At 42.0% G+C, this 27,323-nt stretch overlaps 1 protein-coding gene across 4 annotated transcripts in view; it reads left to right on the plus strand.

Annotated features, from left to right (window-relative positions):
- Positions 1-206: 206 nt before the first annotated feature.
- The window catches only part of LOC120028685 (Friend leukemia integration 1 transcription factor-like), a 34,840-nt gene continuing 7,723 nt past the window's right edge, over positions 207-27,323 (plus strand). Inside the window, exons 1-6 of one of the 4 annotated variants that reach the window (XM_038973910.1) lie at positions 207-312; positions 2,853-2,941; positions 10,969-11,180; positions 11,539-11,696; positions 12,477-12,680; positions 19,484-19,552. In XM_038973910.1, the coding sequence (XP_038829838.1) occupies positions 2,897-2,941; positions 10,969-11,180; positions 11,539-11,696; positions 12,477-12,680; positions 19,484-19,552 (688 nt within the window). In that variant the 5' untranslated portion in view covers positions 207-312; positions 2,853-2,896. Of the gene's footprint in view, positions 313-2,852; positions 2,942-7,061; positions 7,173-10,968; positions 11,181-11,538; positions 11,697-12,476; positions 12,681-19,483; positions 19,553-27,323 lie in introns of those variants that run through there. The other 3 variants (XM_038973911.1, XM_038973912.1, XM_038973913.1) reach the window with 3 other exon arrangements.

Raw genomic sequence — 27,323 nt, forward strand, 5'->3', positions numbered from 1 at the left:
TCACTATTTGCCTTTTTTATGGTGCTGTTCCTATTTCCTATAAGATTTCCCTTATTTCATGGTTCATTTGACTTGCAACTCCGGCTCCCTCTCACACTAAACCCAAGGGGAGGTTTTTCACTCACTTCCCATTGGTTGCCGGCTGGCGGCTCTCATCACAGTAACATTCCCATTCATACACCCTGCGCTCCATACACCTTCTCAAAATAACTTACTGTCATCCATGGTAACGACTTTGAATAGACGGGACAAATTATTTAAATTGGGGAATAATTAAACTGAAATAATAGACGACTGACAACATAACGACAGGTGAGTGAGGAAATTACATTTGTAAGATTGCGACTCGTAGGCTATTCTAACCAGCCACAAACCTATGTGTATGCTGTGTGTTTGGTGACCATAAATCAATTCCACTGTTTTGTTACTAATTCTGGATTAATGTAGCCTGCCTTTTCATAAAACTATCTAATTTATCAAGATTCAATGCCAGTCTGCTTTCCATTTAGATTAAACAAATGTTTTGCAGGCTATCATCTGATAAAAATTACATTTAGTTTATTTTTCGTTTACATGTCATGTTTGTTTTCGAAATGTGTTTTAGTTTGTCCTAATATAACTCGCTGTCATGGTTGCTTGATGAGTGAAAACTGTGGTTAGAAAAAAGTGCAAAGATGAGGGGAAATCAGTTCGTTCTCATGTATGATGGATAACAGCAAGCTCTCGTGCAAGGTAATATGCTTAAAATGTAACACTAGAGGCTTCCAGTCCACGGGCTGTCTCAGAGGAAAGTCACTGCAGTTATTCAACAGTCCTCCTGAGCCGCGACTCGGCTAATTGGCTACATATGCGGAATTCTATGCTCTTTCACCATTTAGAAATTGGATGCATTTGGGAAACTTTATGAGGCGAGCCTAACGTTTGCCTACAGGAGCTGAAAATACGAAACATATTGGTCCGCTACAATTATAAATCGTGCCATGATCATAAGCCCCTTGGATAATGTATCAGTAGACCGTGCTGAGGCAGAAATTCAATAACCAAAACATTTCAGCCAAACGTGAAAGGATTCTATAAAATATGTGACTGTGGGCCTATAAAATATATGATCAGACACTAGTCAGTCCGTGTGTTTTACATGTATTTATTTGTTTAGAGATTGCTATAACATGAATTCTGGATGTGTAGTTGTCCATTTGTTTTCATCGTATTTCGAAAATGTGATTATTTTTAACATAATGCCGCTATGGATTTGGGTGCCCTGCACAATGTATTGTAGGCCTATGGTGACAAGTTCTACTTTACCTTTCGGTATTCCCCGTTTTCACAATGACAGTGAATGTCTCCTGTCAGTGGATGTGAGTCGAAATGAATGAGTCTTTGGCCGCAATCTTTGCACTGACAATAAAAAGTTCGTTTTCATTATCCACTCGTTCTGGAGACCAGTGTTTGTCTCAGTGTAATTTGCTTGATGTTAGGAATGTTAAATGCTGCATGTGCCAGCCTTCTTGATAATTGCACACTGAGGGAACCGCTAAAGACACCGTCCTCGAGCTGCCCTTTCACCCTAGACTTTGTAAACTGCACTTATTAAAGCGAAAAGTGTTTCAATATGTGGTAAGCTTTAGGGAGAAACGTGATGGGGGTTGGGGTTGGGGCTCTGCTGCCCTGCTTTCTCCACATGAGTTGTCTATCGAGAAAGTTAAAGTCAGTCAACCATGGTAGTGGTTCTGGCCATCATGAACAGTGGTATCATGCATGAGAATATGTGATTGGTTGTTAGATTATCATTGCGCCACCAAATATGTGACGAAGGAAACAACACGGCAAGGACGGTCACATGTCTGAATGAATCAAGTCTGTGTCCAATAACTTAGTGGGGCCTATGAACCAAATCTGACCCTATTCCTTATTTCAGTGGAAGTGGTTGCACGGAATGGAACGCAATTCGCAAAACCGCAAGGTGCTCGTGCGCGCTCCTGAGATCTCTCTCTAGCTGTGGTTATTGAAAATGTTTTCAATAATTTACCCTGATATCACAACAGCATGAACAATAGCAAAAGGCTTCCGAAAGTAAAAAGTTTTCAAATTGTTTATTTAATTGAAACCACAATATGTGGTCTGAGGCTTGGAGTCTTGGCTAAAAGTCTATATAAATAAATAATTTTACATGAGGGCGAATTGAAAAAATATCTAAACAAAACTCATTTGATAACAACCAGAGGGCAGAAAACTGGACTGTTAGCCTGAAGGGAATATTTTCAGGAGATCACAGCCATTGAAAATGCACAAAAGTTTGCATATTTAATTTAACATAAAAAATGAACTAACAAAAGTTTCAAAGAAGTATGAGTTAATTGATGAATGAAGCTTGAATGCTGGCTGTGTGGATGCTAGTCCATTATGAAGAGAGGTTGTTGATGGTCGAATGCATTACTGAACGAGTGGGCAGGAAAGTTTGTTATTCCAGTGTTACGTCTAGCCCACTGTAGCTCTTTTACCAATAGGAAGCGGAGTCGTTCTTCCACCAATCAGACATAGCTATCATAGCTATTTAGACGTGACATATTGGCATGACATAACATGTATTATTCCCCACACTATAGGCTTTATTTGTCATTACATTGTCATTACATAATGAATTATTTTCATATGTATTGAACCACAATTGATGATCAATATGCACAATATTATAAGTATTATTATGCACAATATTAGCATATTATGAATATATTTTACTAATCTATTTATTTGTGTTGTTATAATTCTTTTAATGCATTGTTATTTTTGAATATATTTCACTTTTTCAGTTTTTCCCTTTTTTTGTGCTAATATTCCTCTCCTCTCCCCAGAGCCCGTTGAACACTGTTGAAGACCTCTCGGCCCTCTCGGTTCTATGAACATGTTTCAGACCGTGCCTGACACTTCGTCTTACGTCAAGGTAAGACAACATCGTCTCTTCGAGCAGGTAATTTTGGTGGACGTTCTGGGTCGTCCCTAATTTTATATTCATGAGGATACTTTGCGAATAATTTGCATCTGCTTGTCATTTTTAAAATCTCTATCGGTATGCCTACCCTACGCCTAATATGAGAGGTATCAATAGGTATCATATCAATTAAATCTTGGCACAATTGCCTCTCTCTATTCCATTGTTGTTATCATGTTATAACCGTTCTGCAGAATAGTCCTGTATTCAAACATTGTATGGTAGTCTACTGTATAATGTGATTCTGTTAATCAGTCTGGACATCAAGATTGATTTAATCTCTTTGCCTTCAGTGCGGGACCGGTATAGCGCATTATTATATTCGACATCATGCAGTTTTTGTTCTCTCTCCGCCACAGTCTCAAAGAATGTAAACAAAGCAAATAGTGGACATCTGGTTTTCACGTTTAAAACTCTGTGCATTGAATCACATGGTACAGCGTGTAATTCTTGCAAGCGGACAATGTATAGGCCTTGGGACGATTTGTTTAAAACGACATATGCATTCCCATTGTTAATCTTATATCCTACATTAAACTGCACAATCTTGGACATGCCATAATTTGACTTTAGCAAACTATCAGTGTACGTGCAGTCGTCATGTTTTATGGGAATGTGTTGTGTGAGTGTATATGCCTTGTCATTGTTCTGCCTGTTGAGTGCTCATCATAACACATAAACATTTCCGCAGGCTATTATGTGAGTCAGGCTGTTTTAAAATAATATTGGAAATGTGATGCCATATCTTTCATAGATCATTGGTTGAAGACCAATTGCATATAGGCGGAGCATGTATGCTTATGAAAATGAACAATTGTGCTTAGTCAAGCCATTCATAATATCTTTATAATCCAAATATTCCAAGAGTGACTTGTTATGTTTTGGCGATTTATTTCCCTTTGCATATAAGGGCTCTTTTCATACAGTCATAACGTTTGTAGCGCTCTGCAGAAAGACTTAATTTTCACTGGCCACATTGCTTGAGACCTCTGAACAATCCCCGATTTGTTTTGGGAGACTTGAACAGCAAGGAATGTTTGAGGAGAGAATGTGTTTTGAAATGACCCTTTCTGCTCCCTAAATAAGACAAAACGGCAATGACTAGGAAACCAATCCAAGAACCTGTGCAAAGTACTCTTTGGTTAACCACTGAATGCTTAAGATTCCTTAAGCAACCCACATTTCAGACAAAGTAGGTCAGGTCAATGAATATCGCATTGCCCTCGTTTTAATCGAAACCTTCATTTAATTATTCTGCATTTCGGGGCAAGATATTGGTTAGAATGTGAACCAGGCACGCCTCAAGGCACATTTTAAATAAATATGCTGCTTCATTCAAGCGAATCCATGGTCTAGCATTTGTTTTGTTTGGTTAAGGCCAGGCGAGACTCGAGCTCTCCAATAAAAATACATCTCAAATTAATTATGGCCCCGAGCAAGGGACCAGACAGTTAGGTCTTGTATGCTGCAGTCCCCGCTTTTCGCCCTGAGTATTTTACTTGTTTTTTTTTATTTTTGCCGAGAGAGGGAAGGGGCTTACCAGAACTCTGAAGTCGAATTAACAATCTTACATGGCCTATCCATATCTATGGCTATGTAGGCCTAGTGGTTAAAATAATAGGCCAAAAAGGTTTGTCACATAAATTAATTTATAGAAGTGGTTTTTAGTAGGCCTAACGTTAGTTTGTTTGGTCTTTTATGAATTAATATTTGTTCACGAATAATATAAACCAAGGCCTCTTTCAGTAGGCTAATAATCTTGACTAATAATGATGATGAAAACCTATAATAATACCGGCATAATCATCGCCGTTATAATTTACTCTTGGATCATTTGGTTACATTATGGAGATGTTTAGGCCTATATAGGCTATTCTTGCGCACTTGTAAGCAAGTGAAGTTGTGAAGTGCTGTAAATTCACGATGAGCAAAAGGGCAACAATTTAAAAACTGAAACTAACCTAAGTAGTATCCACCCACTTCTTGTATTGTCCAATGGAGGAGCTATGGCTTCCCACAGCTCGTGGTAAGAAATGTCTGGCTGTCAAGTTTCAGCGTCAAGCCAGATGTTCTGTGGTTCGCTGTATAAACCAACTTGCATCTGTTTATTGGCCTCCGAAAATGTTTGTTACCACTGTATTCATTATGGCCTTGGCGGGTCCCGGGATAGCTTTTCTCTCTTAGAATAAACCTGCATGTTTCGTGCGTAATGGCGTGAGTAATTTGATTAGCGATAGCCTAGCTCTTACTTAGTCTTTAGTTTTTTTAGTGATTTGCCTCGGTTACTGTGCCTCTATGACCAACTCAATCAATATTGCCAGGTGATTTCAGAGTTTGGTCACATTATTCCACAAGTAACCTCAGGTGTCAACAAATCACACAAGATTGTGTTAGCGTTCTACGGGTTATTAGGCATATTGGAAATAGGCCTACTTATATGGTCCATAAAATGACAGTCGTTCACGATTAGGCATACTAGTCAATAGGCTACTTAAAATAATAAACATCTATTATTTTCTAAAAGTTAAGCCCTACCATTGCCCTCTGCTATTGCAAACGGGTCTAACATGGATGGAATCTATAATGAATATTATACCATTACATCATTCGCCCTACTTTTATTTTGAACGAAAATTAACGAAATCCAATACAAAACCAAAACAGTGGAATGTTGAATTAGAAAAAGGTACGGCCACTAAATAGTTAAACAAGGTGTCTCCCTTAATTACACGAAGCTGAACTGGCCTCAGGCAGGAGAAGCCTTGACCCCAAGCAGGATCCAGATGTGGTGGTCTCGAGGGGGCCTCTCCCGCAACAGACCCCCAAGTCGAGAGCAGACAGGCCGGTCCGTCTGTCAGTCGCAGCGGCGCAGGCTCGGTTTGGCCGCTCTGTGGCCTTGCCGCTCCCTCAGGCAGAGCCCTATTGGTCTGGTCACGTTCAGAGCTGGCTCCATGTCTAGCATCTGCGCTGAAATTGTGTCTGAATTGATGAGGGCAATTTCCAAAGGTAGAGGAAAAATGTTTGGGGGTGGGGACAGGGGATGTTTGTCCATGGCTCCAGTAACCTAAGGAAGAAAGTAGTTCAACTATAGCCTAGGCCTAATAATAAATTAATAATAATAATAATAATAATAATAATAATAATAATAATAGAAGCCTATGATAATGTAATAACATCTAATGGGAGTAGGTATACTTCATCATTACATTAATGAAAACCACACACATTTATTCATGAACTAAACTCCAAACATATTAAGAGAGGGGGTTCCCCTTTGCAATATTTGGAAATATAAGCCTACAATCCATCATAATTCCCTACTGTGTTGGATAGCAGACGCACACGTGTAGAGCGGACCTTGATCTGGGGCGCTGCGTGCTTGGATGTTATTAATGGTGTTTCAGGAAAACGTCACTGAGGCTGGGAAGGCTATAACAAAGAGCATCAACCCTTGCCACAGGTAGTTCAAGTTCGTATTCCTCTTGGTTTGATTTACAGTTCATTTCGTCAGCACTCTCGAGGAAAACATCTGTCTGCTTTGAAAGTGAAACTCTATTTTATATCTCCATCTCGCAGTGGAAACGCGAATATAAGATGTTAAAAGAGCAGGGGATGAATTAGGCTAAAGTAAAATCAAGAAAAAAAATGGACGCATTGCATTAAAAGCAATGAGGAGATTATAAAACATTATGGAATCACATAACAGTCTATACCAGTTTAAATTATTACTTTTTCATTGGCAAATGAATTTAATATAATACATGTATATTGATGGAATTGTTGAAACAAACTCATTCGCCAGTGTCTGTGACGTTTGTATAAAAAATGACACAAATGCAGCCTACATCAACATATGCATAACGCTGGCAACCATTCTGTAAATATTTTAGAGTAAAAACATTAACAGCGGGGGGAACACGCAATTGTTTTCCCTGCTTATCTCTTTGGGACAAGTATCCTGCTTTTTGGAGCTGCAATGAAGGCAGGGCTTGCAGTGACACACATAGCTTCCTTCTCAAAAGCGGTGACTTCACTTCCCAAATGTAGAGAAAAAAAACCATCCGGTTAACTGTCTCTTTCTCTCTGCGACATATCGGGGGCTGGAATTAATTCAGGAGCGTGTCATGTTTGGAATATTGTTGGGGTTCGCTGAAAATTGCGCAAAATGGACGGAACTATTAAGGTAGGGTGGAAGACTGGGTGTACGAATTTGTGAGAGCTTTGCTTTTCGGAGTTGCGCCTCCTTTTATCATGATTTGCTATGTCTGTGAGCAGTAGCCTACAATGTTGGGCAATGAACGGCTTTTTATTTTGCTCCGAAAGCGGTAACCAGATGTCCTTATTTTTTCCTCTTTATCTCGAAGTTTCCCTTTCCTTTAGGAAACTTTGAAAGGGAAAATAAGCTTTGGTTGGATAAGAAACGTTTAGACTCGATATATGCTTTCAATGTTGGAACGAGCGCGTAGATGCACATCTGCAAATCAACAAAGTGCTAATTTTATTCAGTGGAAAGTATGTATTATATAACAAATTGGAGAACAATTATTTGTCTCCAGTTGAAATAGTGTTGGCTAGGGATTACGCAATATGTAGGCGATATATGGCTGTGCGGTTAGATGAACGTGCGTTTCTTTGTAAGGTATGGTGTGTCAAAGATGTGGCTGCGCAATTGTGGTGGCACGGTGCCCGGGGATCCTCTCACAGTTCATGGTTCAAAACGTTACTGATGGTGTTTTGGTGGCGTTTATTATTCAGGCTGTACAAGGAAGTAGAATCCATGCGTAAAACCATAGCTTTTTAACGCATATTTTCCGTTGTAAAACGAGTGTTGAACACACATTTTTAATAGCCTTATCAATAGCCAAAATGTAATTTGGAAATATCACGGAGTGATTTAGAAGCGAAAACTGCGCATCTCCTTCTTGTAATTCATGAATAACAAAAGGCTCACAGTCTTACCTGGGTAGTTATACTTAAATTGAACACAAAAGGTCATTCATAATAGGGAGCGCGCATATTTTAGTCTTGAGGGACGGGTATTCAAGCGCGGTCCTCCATGTATTGAATTTCCAGATGCATGGCCATGCAGATGTTTGATGGTTAGGTCACTGCATTTCGCACCACGGTATTGTGTCTGGACTTTGAGTAGACATAGCCGATTGTCAAATATAGTTATTCTGCTCTTATTTCTAACTAACTGGACTATTATAATACCCATGGAAACGCATCGTTCTGCCAATGTGTTTTCTTTGGATGTTAAAATAAGCGGGGTTGTGGGGTTGAAGTGGCGGCTGGGTGTGGTGTAAGTTTTGGAACAGTATAAGCGTTGACTGCACAGAAAAATTGAATTTATATTAAATCATTTTCACCTGATTGGTTTGTGATTGATTGTTTAATACACAAACATGCACAAATAGAAACATTTAGGCCTTGTGAAATGATTGTTAATATTCTGCTAAATTGTGATGATGTATAACAATGATGACTATATAACAATAATATAACAACAATAATGACTATATTATTATGAATGTATCAGGACTGTGCATGTATCCGTGTGTATATTTGATTGACTACAAACTGTATTCAGACTTTACTCATCAAAAGGAGGGGGGGGGGGGGGGGGGGGGTTATCGAGCCATGAGAGCATCCTGTTCTGCACAATCTGGTTTCCTGACAGGTTTCCCTTTCCTCCTCAAACAAAGGGCAGGAATGCCTCCTGAATCGCATGCTGATGGGTGTGTGTGGAGGACACAATAGACGTGTGCAGTCTGGATGGAAGTGGTGTACTGGGTACTGGCACTTGGTACTGGCACGCATCGTGAGGCATTTGTGAGCCAGGCCGTTTGGCTGTAAGGCATCTGTGGTGGCCCAGGCACGTGGCAACTTCTACTCTCACAGTTTCCCAAGAAGAGTTTAGGAAGACCTGTTAGTTTATGAATGAGGGTTGTGAACAACATTAACCTATGTTGAGTTGATAATGGCATCATATGGTACCACATAATTATTGATAAGTACTGTAAATCATTTAGAGAATGCAAGACTTGGAGTGCCTTTCTTTTTGTTCCCAGTGAATATTATTTTGTAGGATACTTGAATAGCCTACGTGGGAAGGGATGTTAGCACAAGATGTTCAGGAGAGAAGAATGTAGATCAATGAATGTAGATAAATGAACTGTATCTCTGTCGCAACCTTACCATTGGCAGTGTGTGTGTGTGTGTGTGTGTGTGTGTGTTCCACATTGATACAGAACACACATTTCAAATAGACTCAGACTGGTGTGTTATATTGTCTGTTTGGAAGTGCATACACTCACATTATTTTTAAAACCTGTAATCTTGATAGGCACATGCTGATATGTCAGTGTAAATGTAACGTGCAACAGCCATAACAGCAGAGCTGCCCTTATCAGGAGACATTGAGACATTCCCTCACTGCTCTCAACATATCATCCCCAGACCAGGCTAGCTTCTGTATAGACTTCTCTGATAGGGCATATGGCTACCAGACTGCTAGTGTGCAGCTATGATGGTTTGACTGATGAAATCACTGGCACATCTGTCCAACTCTGAGGGCATTATCAGATGCTGTCACAAAGTATCATCCATCCAGCCCTCCCAATTAATGGCCTCAAAAGCTGTCACCTTGGTCAGTTTAGAACCGTTGGCACATCACAGACACATACAGTCAGTGTTAGTGAATGTACAATGAAGCATTAGTTTGCTGGAATGCACTGTACTTACTGTATGTGAATATGCTGTATTATTCTGATTAGTGGTGAAGATAGAACTCCCCATCCCGAGATTAGACATCTCAGGAGATGAGTACACAGGCTGTAAACAGCAGACTGGCCACTGCATGTATCACTGCAACTCTGCTTCACTTTTTCACTTGTTAGGACTCATTGGCTCCGGTTAAGGGCTTGTAGTAAGTAAGCATTTCACCTGTTGTATTCGGCGCATGTAACAAATACAATTTGATTCGATTTTTGAAATCTAGCCCTTGTAGCCTTTTTGATCCATGTTTGCTATTTCGTGAACAGTCAGACGTGTTTTGATGCGTACATACAGTACTTTGTTCTTCGACGGGGGAAGAACTGTGCTAATGGCACATCTTTGTCTTGATCTCGGATGTTATCTTTGAAAATATCTATAATCCCTCAGGATTACAGATATCTGTCTAATCTGTGACATCAGATGCTACCAGATCAGATGTGTGTCAGACATGAGCCTAATCCTTGAAACAGCTTAACTGTAATGACTCTAGATCAGTTTGTCTCTGTTGCTGCTGCTTTGTTTCACTAAAATGTGTCATTGACAGAGCTGAGGCAAGGCAGGCCTCACCAGCTCCTTCATTCATAGTAAACAAAAGTTTTAAAACTGATTTAGCTAAAAGGCTGCCACAGTCTATACAGGCAGAGCCGTTTACCTGTATATCTCATAAATAGTGTACATCTCTTTGGCTCTGTGTATAGGTTGTTGTATGTCAGATCATTGGAATAGCAAGTATTGTATTCCCATTAGCCCATATACATCTCTGGCAATGATAGATCTGATATGTTTTCCATGCATCAGTTACCAGACATGAGACAGAACACGTGGACACAGACAGAGGAGAGTTCCAGTGGAGCCACTGTAGAACTGACCCCCTTGCTGTTCCTGTTGATTCTTCAGCTGCTGTTCCTTCTCTGTGGAAGGAAAACGCAGACTAGATCTTGTTGTGCGTAGTAGTCATCAGGACTTTAGTCATGTTTGAAGTCATGGTAACATCAACAGGAAGCTGTAGTTGCTACATAGGCCCAATCACTGTATACACAAACCACTTAGGATGCCAGATTGCGATATGACACATAACTGCACATAATTACTGTAAACAAAATGTTTCTACAACAAGTGAGAGATTGAAGTTGTGAGATCACAGGTTCTCTCTGTTGTTCTAGAGGTGCCCCGCTATAACCTGTTCCTCCTCTGACCTGCAGGAGGCACTGTCAGTGGTGAGTGAAGACCAGTCCTTGTTTGAGCCTCCTTACGCTGCTGCTGCCCCTCTACCCAAGACAGACATGACTGCATCTGGCACACAGGACTACGTCCAGCCCCACAAAATCCACCCATTACCCCCTCAGCAAGAGTGGATTAACCAGCCAGTCCGAGTGAGCGTCAAGAGAGAGTATGACCACATCAATGGATCCAGGTATGTTCAGCAGTATGCACAGTCCATCTCACTAGACTCCAGCTCTTATGTCTTGTCGCTGTATGTCTTTGTCTCTGCTGATTTGAGTTGATGTTCCCTAGATTAGTCTATATTCAAAAGGATAGTTGATCATAACAATTGCTTGTGCACAGTTAAATATGATTTTTGTCCACCTTCTGCAGAAAGTGAGCTGTTCGTCTACCACTAACTCACCTGACACTTAAATTTCATTGGGCTATCTCAAGCTCTGCTCCATTGGCCCTGTGGTTGGTCTATATTGCAAACCATTTTCATCTGCTTAGAGCCAATATAAAGATGTCTTGTCTCTCGCTGACACTGACACTGTGTGTCTGTGCAGCAGGGAGTCCCCAGTGGACTGCAGTGTGGGGGGTAAATGCAATAAGCTGGTGGGGGGCAATGACACATCTCAGATGAGTTACGGAAGCTACATGGACGAGAAGAACGCTCCGCCCCCCAACATGACCACCAATGAGAGGAGAGTCATCGTCCCCGCAGGTAACAATGACTTCTATAATATAAACCACATGGTATTTCTTTATAATGAATGAAAATCACATATTGTTTTTTCTTTATTTCCTGCATGTATTATTTCTTTATTTCGTTATTAATTGCTCAATACCTAGACCTATAAGTACTATGACTTTACATTCCAGGCTGTGAGAAAGGTTTATTTCTTAGTCGTTTTTCTTCCTAGTCAAATGGAGGGCCTATAAACATGCTATTAATTGGCATACATTTTCTGATGTTGTAGAGATGTTTTTATTAGCCCCGGATGTATTTAGCTGGGTCACGGGTGAAGGCTCTTTGATGCTTTTGTTAGTAATGTTTTAGCTTGCTCATGGGAGTATGACTAAAACACGTACAGGCAACAGAGGTCTGTTCAGTCAAAGAGCTCTTTACATTGGCAAATTGATTCACATATTACAGAGTATTATTTATGAGGGATAAATGCTTTGGGAAACACTCTCTGTCAGTCTTGGAAGAGATTGATGGTACATCAGATATACTGTAGAATAGATGCAGGTGTATGATTTCACTCCATCAAAGTATTACATAGGCTACACAATCTGGGAAAGGATGGGTCAGATACATTCATTGAAATATGGATGAATGAATAGCTAGATAAATAAACAAGTGAAAATAACGATTGGGTACATTAGCCATAATTTGGAAATAATTATGAGACCAAAACTTGAAAAGCATTCTCAATCACAGTGAAAAGATTAGATTGTCCCGTGCTGTATACACTGCCTTTGTCTTCTTGTATTTCTCCAGATCCGTCGCTGTGGTCTCAGGATCATGTCCGCCAGTGGCTAGAGTGGGCCGTCAAGGAGTACGGCTTGCTGGAGATGGACACGGCCATGTTCCAGAACACAGACGGCAAGGAGCTGTGTAAGATGAGCAAGGACGACTTCCTCCGACTGACCACCATGTACAACGCTGAAGTCCTACTCTCTCATCTCAATTACCTCAGGGAAAGTAAGTTCTGGCAGCCATTTGAATTGATCTATACTGAACAAAAATATAAACACATCATGTGAAGTGTTGGTCCCATGTTTCAGGAGCTGAAATAAAAGATCAGAGAAATGTTCCATAAGCACAAAAAACGTATTTCTCTCAAATTTTGTGCACAAATTTGCTAACATCCCTGTTAGCGAGCATTTTTCCTTTGCCAAGGTAATCCATCCACCTGACAGGTGTGGCATATCAAGAAGTTGATTAAACAGCATGGTCATTACACAGGTGCACCTTTTTCTGGGGACAATGACAGGTCACTCTAAAATGTCCAGTATTGTCACACAACACGATGCTAGAGATGTCGCAAGTTTTGAGGGAACGTGCAATTGGCATGCTTTTTGTCAGAAATGTCCACCAGAGCTGTTGCCAGAGTATTGATTGTTCATTGCTCTACCATAAGCTGTCTTGTTTTAGAGAATTTGGCAGTATGTCCAATCGGCCTCACATTCGCAGACGTCGTGTGGGCGAGCGTTTTGCTGATGTCAACGTTATGAACAACGTCTTCTCCCAAGTGGCTCAGCGGTCTAAGGCACTGCATCTCAGTGCTAGAGGCGTCACTACAGACCCTGGTTCAATCCCGGGCTGTTTCACAACCGGCTGTGATCGGGGGGGTTTGGCCGGGGTAGGCCGTCATTGTAAATAAGAATTTGTTCTTAACTGACTTGCCTAGTTAAATAAAGGTTATGTATGTATATATATATGAACAGCGTGCCCCATGGTGGGGGTATGGGCAGGAATAAGCTACGGACTATGAACACAATTGTTTTTTATCGATGGCAATTTGAACGCACAGAGATATCGTGATGAGATCCTGACAATGCCTATTGGCATGCCATTCATCTGCTGCCATCACCTCGTTTTACCATGATACTGCACGGCCCCCTGTATATAATTCCTGAAAGCTTCAAATGTCTCAGTTCTTCCATGGCCTGGATACACACCAGACATGTCATCCATTGAGCATGTTTTGGATGTTCTGGATTGACGTGTACGACAGCATGTTCCATTTCCCGCCAATATCCAGCAACTTCGCACAGCCATTGAAGAGGAGTGGGATAACATTCCACAGGCCACAATCAACAGCCTGATCAACTCTATTCGAAGGAGATGTGTCGCGCTGCATGAGGCAAATGGTGGTCACACCAGATACTGACTGGTTTTCTGATCCACACCCCTACCTTTTTTTAAGGTATTTACAGTATTTACAGATGCATATCTGTATTTCCAGTCATGTGAAATCCATAGGTTACATTGACTGATTTCCTTATATGAACTGTAACTTAGTAAAATCTTCGAAATTGTTGCATGTTGCGTTCATATATTTTTTCACTATATGTCAGTGATGGATCGTGGAGGTGTAGGACTCTAGTTTCTCAATGATCTTTATTCTCAGTGTGGTAACAAACAATGACAGAACAGAAGTTCTCTGTCTCTTCCATTAGCCAGTTTGTACTGCATTCTGACATTGACATACGTCCAATCTCGTTCACCCGGCCATGTGAGAATGCCAGAAAACGTGGTTTACCCGTTTTGAATGTTTTACATTGGTCTTTTGCCTGGATTGGTTTTTCATAAAGAGTAGAGGAGGCTTAAATAGCACAGACATTTCAGTCTCTGTTTCTCAGCGCATCGCCCCTGCTTTTGGATGTGAACAGAGTATGACGAACCAAGGGGAATTAAATGACTCACTGTGTTTTGTCACCATAGTCATCATGTTACAGTCGCCAGACAATGATACAGCCTTACTGGAAAACTGGACCCCATTTCTCCAAAAAGGGCACCCTGCAGGCCTTGGCACATACAGCCTTTGCAGCCATGAGGACTTAAGATTTTTTCCCTGTAGATAACCATCATCTCTGGACTGTAACCCGCTCTCCCTCCACTTAGGATTGCCTTATTCCACATAGGCCACAGTAAGATGAAGCCCAGGTGCATTGCCTCAGGAATCACACGAGCGAGTGAGGCCTATGTGTTCAGCAGAGCACAGGAAGTTTATCTGTAATATACAATGGAGGCAGCTTTGCTGATTAATTGGAAGGCCTTTTGTACATTACGGCCTAGCATGTTTTGGCAGCGAGACACGACTATAAAGAAACAAGGTTTTGCTGCACCAATATGCAAATGAAATCTATAAGCAAGATACCAGGAGGACACGCAGCATCTGGCATCTCGTACAGATTATCTGGACTGTGTACCGTTCTGTGCTGTAGAGTTCAGGTTTTATAGACATCCACTGCATTTAATGGAGTTGGTGGATGGCCATCACAAAACATACTAAGCCATAATGTTGGAGGCCATCCATAACATCAGTTATTTCAGTAAACCAGTAAATATTTCCATGGATATCCCACCCTCTATGTATGACAGTTATCCTCTGCTGTTTGCACTGTACTGTATAGCAAGAATAGCAGCTGCAAAACGTCATGACATGGAGCAGGGTGGAGCCCTAATGGTTGACTAATTTTAAAGTTTCTCCTAAAAATCGTGATGGGTCTTGCTGTGATGTAATGGGAACTTTATTCTGTGGGTGTCAACAGTTTTCTCTGTGCTGTGCGTGGCGTCTGGGCCCAGGGAATGGGGATGGCTGCTGTGAGTATAACAGCCCCATTGTGTTACAATGCAGCATGGACTGGAGGCTCTGTGTGTCTGACTGACCGCCGCTGGGCCCTCTTACTCTCCGCAGAGCAGTTTTCATTAGGAATGGTTACCGCGGGACTTAGCCTGGCTTAGGCGTCCTGCACTGCGGCTCTACCCCCGCCACCATTCTTTTGATTTAGTTGTTGTGTGTTTTGGAAACAGAAGAGATGCTTCGGAATCCTCCGCTCGGGTATTGAAATTGCTTTGGACTCCTTCCCAAGCCAGGAGACAAATGCTCTCTCTTCGTCCCGTGCCTGGCTGACCAGTGGCAGGCCTTTTGAGAAATGAGCAGCATTAGGGCGTATATTGACGCGGGGCGGTGAGCTCGCGTTGAGGTGGGAGGAACTGTGTTAGTAAATGCACGACGTCGGAAGAGGGTGGGGAGTTTCCAGGGTTTATCCTGACCTCAGGGCCGCAGATTTGAAACTGAAGCCGATCTCTTCCCCCTGCAGCACAAACAAACACAATCACAGACATGGAGCTAGCCCATCCAGAACGCAGACCTCTGGCTTCACTCACGAGGAGAGGTGGAGCGGGGCTAAGCTCTCGGTTCCGATTCAGACACACATACACAAGGAGAGGGAGAAGCAGGCCCTGGAAGTTTTTAGTGATTACAGGCCGTCTGATGCCTCACCCTCTCCCGTCCACCGCCTCTCCACTCTCCTCCCAACTCGACGACGGTCTGTCCTCGACGAGCTGGAATAATTTCATACACATCTGTTTACATCATGTGTGTTACTTTGGGGTCTGTTTATTGAAACTCTGATTAACATTCTTCAGTGTCATTAAGCTTATTCACTGTAGGCCCGAGCAGGGCAGGGACATTTCCCCTCTCTGCGGCTATACGCTAAAAGTAACAACACACGCCTGTCTGTTATGTCTTAGTCATACACAGGGAGGAATATCATATAGAAGCTCATGCCAGCAAGGCATTCTGCACATATCTGAATCTCTGTCTCCAGCTGCGAACAGTAATAAGGGTGGTTGCCTGTGCATTATTTTGGCCCCATTGTTGGTCACTTATCCAGATTTTCTACGCGATGGCCTCCCATTCTCCAATGTGCTTTCAATTTGGGGCGCAATTTGAGAATTTGTTCAAATTAGTCTGTCAGGGAGGGACTGCGGACTGTTTGCTTTATTGCACCCATGTAGGTCGGTTTGATACCACATGTGCTGGAACGAACCAAGCACAGCACAGTGAAACCTCCAACAAGGAGAGACTGTATCCTCAGACACAGAGACAGGAGAAAGGGGGCAGAGAGAGAAAAAGAGAGAATGAAAGAGTGGGAGTTTTTATTGAAGTGCGTGGAAATAGCCTGAAGTGGCTCTGATTGAGTGCCATAGGAGAATAGCTGCATTGCTTTCTTTCCCAGGTGTCCCTGCTCTGGTCTGGTCTGCTCTGTGTGGCTGACTGTGGCTGGAAGGATTTACAGAGTGATAAGTCTGGGCTCCCAGCCTCCCGGGCTGCCTCTGCTCCTGATCCTACTGCTGCTGCTGGTGCAGCCCATTCGAGTGTGGGGACATTCTCAAGCCCTCAATAGTTTATGCAGACCATAAACATCTGGGCTGAAGGCTGCAGAGGAAAAGGAGATCTGGAGTTCTCTCCTTTGCAGCAAGTTACTCCCAATCTCTCTCTCTCTCTCTCTCTCTCTCTCTCTCTCTCTTTCTCTCTCTCTCTCTCTCTCTCTCTCTCTCTCTCCTTCTCTTTTTAGGTTTTTATTGAGCTCCTCCTGCATTAGTTATTTCTATTGGCAGATTAGCACTGCAGTGTAGGGGTTCAGAGGCCTGGCTGCCTCTGTTGTTAGCTGTTAGGTACCATTACACAGCACCTCTGGTTGGTTTGGGTTAGTCAAGGAACTGGGCTAATGTAGTCTAATTACTGGGGTCTCCTAGGCCTCCTTTAAGGGGCAGTGGCCTCACCGCCCGGGTGGGTGCCCTTCAGATTGTTGATGGAGAGAAGGGTATGTACATGTTTGAGGCAGTGTGGGACTTGAGAGGGGTTTGTTGATGGAGAAAAGGGTATACATGTGTGAGGGGGTAGTATAGATTTTAGCTTGGTAGGATCAACATCAGGCCAGGGCTCAGCAAAGGTCAATGACGTCTAACCATCTCAGAAGGATGTCTGTCAATATTATGGTGTGTCAAGATGGAGGATGGAGGGGCAGGAAGCGTTTTAGACTCATCATTTATAGAAAAGAAAGAAAACAAAACACTGCTATTGGAGGTATTATGTAATAGAAGTACAGACTTTTGGCAGATGTGGCTCGGTTGGAGGAGGCTGAACATCAGCCAGTCATTCCACTGCGCAGTCAGATTACTGGGATGTGTTTTCGAGGGGGAAGAGCACGTCCAAATAAATAGGCGGTTTAGCCAAACCTCCCTCGCCCAAAGTGTCAGTGTTGCTCTCCCCATTTTCTCTTTCTCCCTCTCTCCCTCGCTCCCTCTCTCTCTCCCGTCCTTATAATAGCGGTCCCAGTGTTCTCTTTTGAATCTGTTTTCTCAGCAGCTCTGCCTGTCTGGGGCGGCCCCCATGTGGAACCCAGTAGGGCAGTAGTTAACCCTAACCCCGTCTCTCTCTCCCTACTACTTTTTACTATTCTCTCTCTCACCCTGGAGATGGGTCGGTGCCGTGCCTGCCCTGTGCGCTTACACTGAGAGTGTGGAATAATTTTTGTATGGGGAGCTGCGTTTGATTGCTGTGCAGGGACCCTGCCTCACACAATGCTTCCCCTGTTCACCAGTCCCAGGTCCAAACCAGGGCCAGAGCCTTGGGGGTGGCGTGGGCTGGGGTTGTGCGGGTTGGGGTGGGGGTTAGAATATGTGTGTAGAGCCCCCCGCCTCCCTCCGCCAACCCGCCAAAAAACAGACCCCAGGTCTGCATTGCTGTGGGCCCCCCCATTCCCCTCACCCTCCAAAATGAGCAAAGGCATCCTGCATTCCCAAGCTGTAGCCTATACTGTTATTCATCTCTCCGTCTCCTGCCCATTCAGAATAGCTCATAGAGTTCCTTCCTAACCAGCAACTCCCAATAGTAGTAGTCTTTGTCTTAAATGTTACACTCCCCATAGTAGTACTAGTACTGGTATTTTCCCAGTGCATTTTTGGTCTGTTTTTCCACTCTGATTTATGCGTCGGGGCAGCTAAAGTTAAGAGAGCATTTTGGTGCCGCCCAGGGTGCCTGTGTAAGCAGAGGAATGCAGAGCACAGTTCTGCTCCATAAGGTAAAATGAAAAGCTAGCCATTATGCTATTATAAATAGTCTTGGTTTCTGGACTTTAATAGTCAGGAGGTTTGTGGTGGAATTGTTGACTCAGCACAGCATTCCGAGTTCAAAGGATTACATATAAAAATATTGCTGGGTCGATTCTTTAATGGATAGAATGGATTGATTGTTTACAATGTACCATGGGCAGTTTTTAAGTATACTTTTAAGAGGCATCTCAAATTAAAGGAAATTGAGATCTACCTACACTAATCAAGGATCTTCTTACTGCCACCTACTGGGTATTGGCCAGTGTTACTACTCACAGCTAATATCATTGTACACTGCATACCAAACATTAGAAACACCTTCCTAATATTGAGTTGACTCCAATGCTTCTCATAGTTGTGTAAAGTTGTCTGGATATCCTTTGCGTGGCGGACCATTCTTGATATACCTTTATTGGAAATTATTGAGCGTGAAAAACCCTGCAGTGTTGCAGTTCTTGATGCACTCAAACCGGTGCGCCTGGCACCTACTGCCATACCCTGTTCAAAGGCACTTAAATCTTTTGTCTTACCCATTCACTCTTTGAATGGCACATATACAATCCATGTCTCAATTGTCTCAAGGCTTAAAACCGTTCTTTAACCTGTCTCATCTACCCTGATTGAAGTGGATTTAACAGGTGACAACAATAAGGGATCATAGCTTTTCACATGGATTCACCTGGTCAATCTATGTCATGGAAATGTTTTGTACACTCGCTGTATAATGAATAATGAATCATTAAAATTCATGACTTGAATTTCTATACTATATAACCTATTAGCCAGTATATTTTATTAATCTTGCCCTATGCACAGATAACTGTAAACTTTGAGATCATACAGCTCTGACGTTGTGCCCATCTGGCGTGTTGCAGGTAGCTCATCATTATCCTACAACACTCCATCTCACACGGACCAGTCTCCACGCCTGGCTGCCAAAGAAGGTAGGACAGCATTATTTTCCAAAACCTTACTGCTAATGTTAAATATGGGCAACAGTTTTCTATTTCAGAGGTGTTTTTATAGAGGACTATGTTTCCTTAATTGAAGAGAGCCAGGTATATTCTGAAAGAGTGTGAGAGAGAGAGCGAAAGAGAGAGAATGTGAGAGAGGACAAGAAAGAGTGTTCTCATTTAGCACGATCATTTAGCCAAAACAATAGAGCTGCAGCACGCGCCGCTCTGTCTGCAGCCCCTCAGCGCACGGTGGTCTCAGTGTGAGTGCCAGTTCCCTCTCTGCTGCCACAGAGGAGAACCGGCCCAGGTCCTGGCAGCACCAAGTAGAGACACAGCTATTGACAGGTGTATCTTTTGTACAGGGGAATAATATCAGGCAGCGCATGGAGGAAAGCGAGGGCCACCTTACAATGTAAGGGAATTAGCAAAACAAAAGGCATGCCGTGGCTAACCTCCCCATCCACAGGGAGAGATAAAGGAGGATAGGGTGGGGGGCTCAGCGAGGTAGCACGTCTAAATAAGGTCATTTTTGTGGAGAGGTTTACTTAAAGGACAGGTGGTTCAGCCACAATGTAAACAGAGAGAAGGAGACAAAAAGGGAAATTAGTTGTTTTTGTTGTCACAACTTTGACTCAATCTAAGAGGGAACACGTGGTGGTAGGGAGGAACGTTTTTTTGCTGGTTGATGTGTGTATTTGTGCAGGTTTTGGAGGGCAACTGTTACGCTGAGCGTTATAGGGCACTGTTCATTGTTTTAACATGTAGATTAGTGTTCTGTGTTGCTTGGTGTTGATGAGACATGTTCATTCTCTCCGATCAGATACACTGATCAGTCTGGAAGACAGGGTTTTTTGCAGACAGCTAAAATGTGACTTTATGGTCCATAAATAACTCTGAATGTTTTTTACTTAACTAGGCAAGTCAGTTAAGATCAAATTCTTATTTACAATGACGACCTACCCCGGCCAAACCCTAACCCAGACAACGTTAGGCCAATTGTGCGCCGCCCTATGTGACTCCCAATCACGGCCGGTTGTGATACAGTTTGGAATCGAACCAGGGTCTGTAGTGACACCTCTAGCACTGAGATGCAGTGCCTTAGACCGCTGTGCCACTCTGAGGAGACACTTTGTCAAAAGAGCATTTGCACTGACATTTATCAAATCTCATTTTATTTGTCACATGCTTCGTAAATGACAGGTGTGGACTAACAGTGAAATGCTTACTTACAGCCCTTCCCAACAATGCAGAGGGAAAGAAAATTGAGAAATAATAGAAAAGTAAAACACATAATAATAATAAAAGTAATAATAGACACACAATGAGTAATCATAACTTGGCTATATACAAGGGGTACCATTACCGAGTCAATGTGCAGGGTTATGAGGTAAGTGAGGTAGATATGTACATGTACAGTGCATTTGGAAAGTATTCAGACCCCTTGACTTTTTCAACATTTTGTTACGTTACAGCCTTATTATAAAATTGATTAAATAAAAACATGTCCTAATCAAGCTACACACAATAGCCCATAATGACATCACAGTAGCCCATAATGACATCACAATAGCCCATAATGACATCACAATACCCCATAATGGCAAAGCGAAAACAGGTTTTTAGAAACTTTTGCAAATGTATTACAAATAAAAAACAGAAATACCTTATTTAAGTAAGTATTCAGACCCTTTGCTATGAGACTTGAAATTGAGCTCAGGTGCATCCAGTTTCAATTGATCATCCTTGAGATGTTTCTACAACTTGATTGGAGTCCACCTGTGGTAAATTCAATTGATTGGGCATGATTTGGAAAGGCACACATCTGTCTATATAAGATCCCACAGTGGACAGTGCATGTCAGAGCAAAAACCAAGCCATGAGGTCTTAAATGAAAGAAGTTTGGAACCACCAATACTCTTCCTAGAGCTGTCCATCTGACCAAACTAAGCAATCGGGTGAGAAGGGCCTTGGTCAGGGAGATGACCAAGAACTCAATGGTCCCTCTGTCAGAGCTCCAGAGTTCCTCTGTGGGGATGGGAGAACCTTCCAGAAGGACAACCATCTCTGCAGCTCTACACCAATCAGGCCTTTATGGTAGAGTGGCCAGACGGAAGCCACTCCTCAGTAAAAGGCACATGACAGCTTGGAGTTTGCCAAAAGGCACCTAAAGAACTCTCAGACCATGAGAATCAAGATTCTCTGGTCTGCTGAAACCAAGATTTAACTCTTTGGCCTGAATGCCAAGCTTCACATTTGGAGGAAACCTGGCACCATTCCTACGGTGAAGCATGGTGGTGGCAGCATCATGCTGTGGGGATGTTTTTCAGCGGCAGGGACTGGGAGACTAGTCAGGATCGAGGGAAAAATGAACGGAGCAAAGTACAGAGAGATCCTTGATGAAAACCTGCTCCAGAGTGCTCAGGGCCTCAGACTGGGGCAAAGGTTCACCTATCAATAGGACAACGGCCCTAAGCACACAGCCAAGACAACGCAGGAGTGGTTTCGGGAAAAGTCTCAGAATGTTCTTGAGTGGCCCAGCCAGAGCCCAGACTTAAGCCCGATCAAACATCTCTGTAGAGGCCTGAAAATAGCTGTGCGGAGGCGCTCCCCATCCAACCTGACAGAACTTGAGAGGATCTGCAGAGAAGAATGGGAGAAATGCCCCAAATACAGTTGTGCCAAGCTTGTAGCATCATACCAAAAAAGACTTGAAGCTGTAATCGCTGCCAACGATGCTTCAACAAAGTACTGAGTAAAAGGTTGAATACTTATGTAAATGTTATATTTCAGTTTTTTATTTTTAATACATTTGCAAAAATGTCTAAAAACCTGTTTTTGCTTTGTCATTTTGGGGGTAGATTGATGAAGAGAAAAAAACGATTTAATCAGTTTTAGAATAAGGCTGTAACATAACAAAATGTGGAAGAAGTCAAGGGGTCTGAATACTTTCCTAATGCACTGCAACAAGGAATAAAGTGACAGATAGTGAACAGTAGCAGCAGCGTATGTTATGAGTCAAAAAAGTAATTGCAAAAAGGACCAATGCAGAGGTTGCTATTTGGTTACTATTTAACTACATTTTTTGCAGTCTTATGGCTTGGGGTAGAAGCTGTTCAGGATCCTGTTGGTTCCAGACTTGGTGTGTCAGACCCACCTAAGCCCGTGTTAGTGTCTGTGAGATGAAGTACATATCCTTTAGATGTGGACTGTGAAGTCACCGCCATATACAGTACATGAGAACAGGTTGCAATAACACTGATAGCCTGGCTCACAGGAAAAGGGCATATCTAGCTGGGAAGAGAGGAAGAGACTAGGCTGAGTTACACTGTTCTCACCCTGGTTCATATCATCATGGGCGTGCTCGATAAGATACTTTATGTTTCTGTACGATTTTATTTTGGGTTTTCTAGACAATAGACATAGACAAAATACATGATCGATAAGATTCTGCAGTGTCACCTCTGACCCCTTCTTCCTGGTTCTCAGTGGCAGGTATTTGGACTGGCAGATCCAGCAGGTCAACTCCCCTCAACAACATTTCCCCAACACAGAGAAGTGATTTCTATTATAGGCTACCATAATAACAGTGCTCCTTCTTCTCCTAATACAAACTCAGTCACAGCCCAAATTCCATTAAAGCCTTTTGCTTCAAGAAATGCCCGTATTGAGACTTTTATCAACTTTCTATCGCCAGATGTTCACAGTCATATTGCCTGTAGAAAAGGGTCACATACCATCTCAGCTCTCTCAGGGTATAGTAAGCACCGTTATTCAGCAGGAGACCTCCAAATCTTTTCCAGACTGTCTGATGTAAAAAGCAATGTTATGAATAAAAGTGAGCATATAAAACATGGAATGCAGCAGCCATGAAAAGTGTGTGTTCATGTGCTTGCTTGCATGTGTGTTGAGCTAAAGGGTACAGGGTGATAGTTTGGAGATTCAGTGATTTACCACATGGCTCCTCAGTGGTCACAGAGAGGGAAGCTTTAGCGATTGATGGGCTATTCTTTGTCTTTTATCTTTCCCTCTATGGCCTCCCAAGTGGAGGACTGCTGATTTACATTGGTTGTATAGCCAAGCATACATACAGTACTCTATCCATTGTATGTACATTGTGTCTGCTAAAGCTTGGCAGCTGCCTCTTCCTCATTTAGTCAGCTCTTTTCCTTTCTCACACAGATGGCTTTTAAAGCACCTGCATACAGTATAAAAAGCCCTGCTTTGTCTGAGTCTGTCTTTGGCTTAGACTGTGGGTTAAAAGCGGTCCATGACTATGCTTCTCTCTCGTTGGTGCTCAGCCCTTGTTTTGAATAGCTGGTCTGCAGTCAGGTCTCCCAGGAGGAGCAAGCATTGCACCACACCCCAGCCCAGAGTGGAAACTGGCTCTACTCAGAGAGGGCCTGGAAAAAGAGGGAGAGAGGCTCCGATGTGCCATACTTCTGGGGTGTCTGTTGAGTTTGCATGGCTGACTGTATTCCTGACGTGGTGTGTTCATCTGGACTCTGGTCGTCCTTCCCAGTCTGTCTGCCTGGCTTCCCCCTTTCCTATCATCTCTTCTCGTTTCCTCTCTTCTCCTTTCGTACCCTCTCCTCCCCTCTCGTCTCCTCTTCTGCCCTTGAGCAAGGCAGTTAACCCCCACAACAACTGCTCCCCGGTCGCAGATGAAGTGGATGTGGATTAAGGCAGCCCCCCGCAACTCTCTTATTCAGAGGGGTTGGGTTAACTGTGGAAGACACATTTAGTTTGAAATCATCCAGTTGACTAAGTATTCCCCTTTCCCTTCCTTCCCTTCCTTCCCTTCCCTCTCATCTCCTCACCTCTCGTCTCCTCTCGTCTACTCTGCTGAATGGTGCCCCACTTAGGTCTCATGTCCACCCCTGTCCTTCTGGTCTGACTCAGACCCTAATCGAATCAGGAATAGGAACTTCCCCACTGTCTATAGTGGTGAACCCTTAATATGAGGATATTGCAGGGATGTGACCCTCTCTCATGTCGAAAGGCTACATAGTGGAGCCGAGTGTAGTCTATCCAACCACCTCCTCCGCTCTTTATCAGACAGTAGCGGGATACAACGCCATTGTTTTCTTTTCACATTCCAACGTTGTGTTTCGTCTGTCTGGGTCTCTTGAGTTTCTCACTCTCTCTCTCTGCCTCTCTCTCTCTCTCTCTGTATCTGTCTCTCGCACTCTCTCTCTCTCGCTCCCCCTTCTGTTTGTGACCCTTCTCTTGGAAGGAGGTAGCCCCTGTGTGTTTTTTCACAGAGGAGGGGGGACGGAAGAGGGGAAAAAGGGCTAGTAAAACAAAGAGAGGTTGTCTGCAGGCAAGGCAAGCAGGAAACGCAACTCTCCGAGGACTCTCCCCCAGTCGTTGCTACTTGGCTATCCCACCAGCCCACTGCAGATTGGACCTGACAGCCTCTGCTGAGCGACGGCCGCCCAACTGTTATTCCTCTCTCACTCTCTCTCACTCTGTCTCTCTCTCTCACTCTCTCTTCTATCACTCTCTCTCTGTCTTCTCTCTTCTCCCTCCCCCTCTTTCTCTACCACTCCACCCAGCTCCCTCCATCCTACCCCAGGCCATTCCGACAGAGAGAGAAAAGAGAGACACACTTTGTTTAATTCTTCCAGGTTCAGGCCCATTGAGCCAACTCTGGGGTTAATAGTTTAAAATGCAGAAAGAGTGAGATGTTCATGAGATTTCTTTTTAGGGAAATGTTTCTGCTGAAGGACGGTTTTATAAAGCACAAACACACATGAGCAAAAGGAAATAAGTTGAAATAACATCCTGTGAAAGTGTGATTAAATACACCGTTTGTAATTATTTTTATTGCAGATATGTAATTTATGTTAGACAATAAAACATGTTCTAGTGACATTGCTTCTTAGAAAGCCAGATTTGTTTTCTATTACAGCTTTAAATCAAGTTTGTGGTTGAGAAGTACTCAACACTAAAGTAGATGTGCGTTTTGATTTATTCAATGTTGGTTGAAGTAAACCAGTGGAAGGTCTGCATTTCCAAATGTTTGTTTTATAAGAAATGACATGTTTCTGACCACAAGAGGGCAGTGTTGGATAATGTTTTGAGAAGCCATGACATAGCTCTCAACCAGTTGTAGATGCTGAGGTCACTGATGAGTCAGAGGGAGCTAGTTGTGTCAAGACCTCCTGTAATAAGTGGGTATCAGCATCACCACGGTCAAGCATGTTAAGTTCTAGCTGTCCCATCGGCTGCATATGTAGCGTGACAAACACACTATGATTTAGAGCCTTAAGTCTTCACGTTAGACACCTGCTGTGTCTCTTAACTGCATGTTGAGCTCAGCAGGGGCTTATATGAGCACCACTTATGTGACCAAACATAAAAACCGTGGTGACATTAAAAATATTAATGTAGTCATGATGGAAGACTAGTAGGACATTACATCAGCTATATGTAATATTAGTAAGACATTAAGTCAGCTATATGTAATATTAGTAGGACATTATATCAGCAATATGTAATATTAGTAAGACATTATATGAGCTATATGTAATATTAGTAAGACATTATATCAGCTATATGTAATATTAGTAAGACATTATATCAGCTATATGTAATATTAGTTGGACATTATATCAGCTATATGTAATATTAGTAGGAAATTATATCAGCTATATGTAATATTAGTAAGACATATCAGCAATATGTAATATTAGTAAGACATTATATCAGCTATATGTAATATTAGTAAGACATTATATCAGCTATATGTAATATTAGTTGGACATTATATCAGCTATATGTAATATTAGGAAATTATATCAGCTATATGTAATATTAGTAAGACATATCAGCAATATGTAATATTAGTAAGACATTATATCAGCTATATGTAATATTAGTAAGACATTATATTAGCTATATGTAATATTAGTAAGACATTATATCAGCTATATGTAATATTAGTAAGACATTATATCAGCTATATGTAATATTAGTAAGACATTATATCAGCTATATGTAATATTAGTAAGACATTATATCAGCTATATGTAATATTAGTAAGACATTATATCAGCTATATGTAATATTAGTAAGCCATTATATCAGCTATATGTAATATTAGTAAGACATTATATCAGCTATATGTAATATTAGTAAGACATTATATCAGCTATATGTAATATTAGTAGGAAATTATATCAGCTATATGTAATATTAGTAAGACATTATATCAGCTATATGTAATATTAGTAAGACATTATATCAGCTATATGTAATATTAGTAAGACATTATATCAGCTATATGTAATATTAGTAAGACATTATATCAGCTATATGTAATATTAGTAAGACATTATATCAGCTATATGTAATATTAGTAGGAAATTATATCAGCTTATGTAATATTAGTAAGACATTATATCAGCTATATGTAATATTAGTAAGACATTATATCAGCTATATGTAATATTAGTAGGAAATGATATCAGCTTATGTAATATTAGTAAGACATTATATCAGTTTATGAATATTAGTAGGAAATTACATCTGTTAGATGTGTGTCTTGCTTCACTGGCTGTTATACGTCCTCCTGTCTAGTGACTCTCTGCATGTGGTACAGTCTTAGCCGGTAACAAAGCTAAATGTCACGGGTGCTATAGTCGTTGCCAGCCAAATGAAGGTGAAATTGCATCTACTTTCAATTTAGATGGGAATGTGCAGTACTGTTTTTGATGCCTTGATGGAGAAAATATGCATCCTGTTTTATCTGCACGTC

Source organism: Salvelinus namaycush, chromosome 34 (assembly GCF_016432855.1).
Source record: "Salvelinus namaycush isolate Seneca chromosome 34, SaNama_1.0, whole genome shotgun sequence".
Classification (NCBI taxonomy): domain Eukaryota; kingdom Metazoa; phylum Chordata; class Actinopteri; order Salmoniformes; family Salmonidae; genus Salvelinus; species Salvelinus namaycush.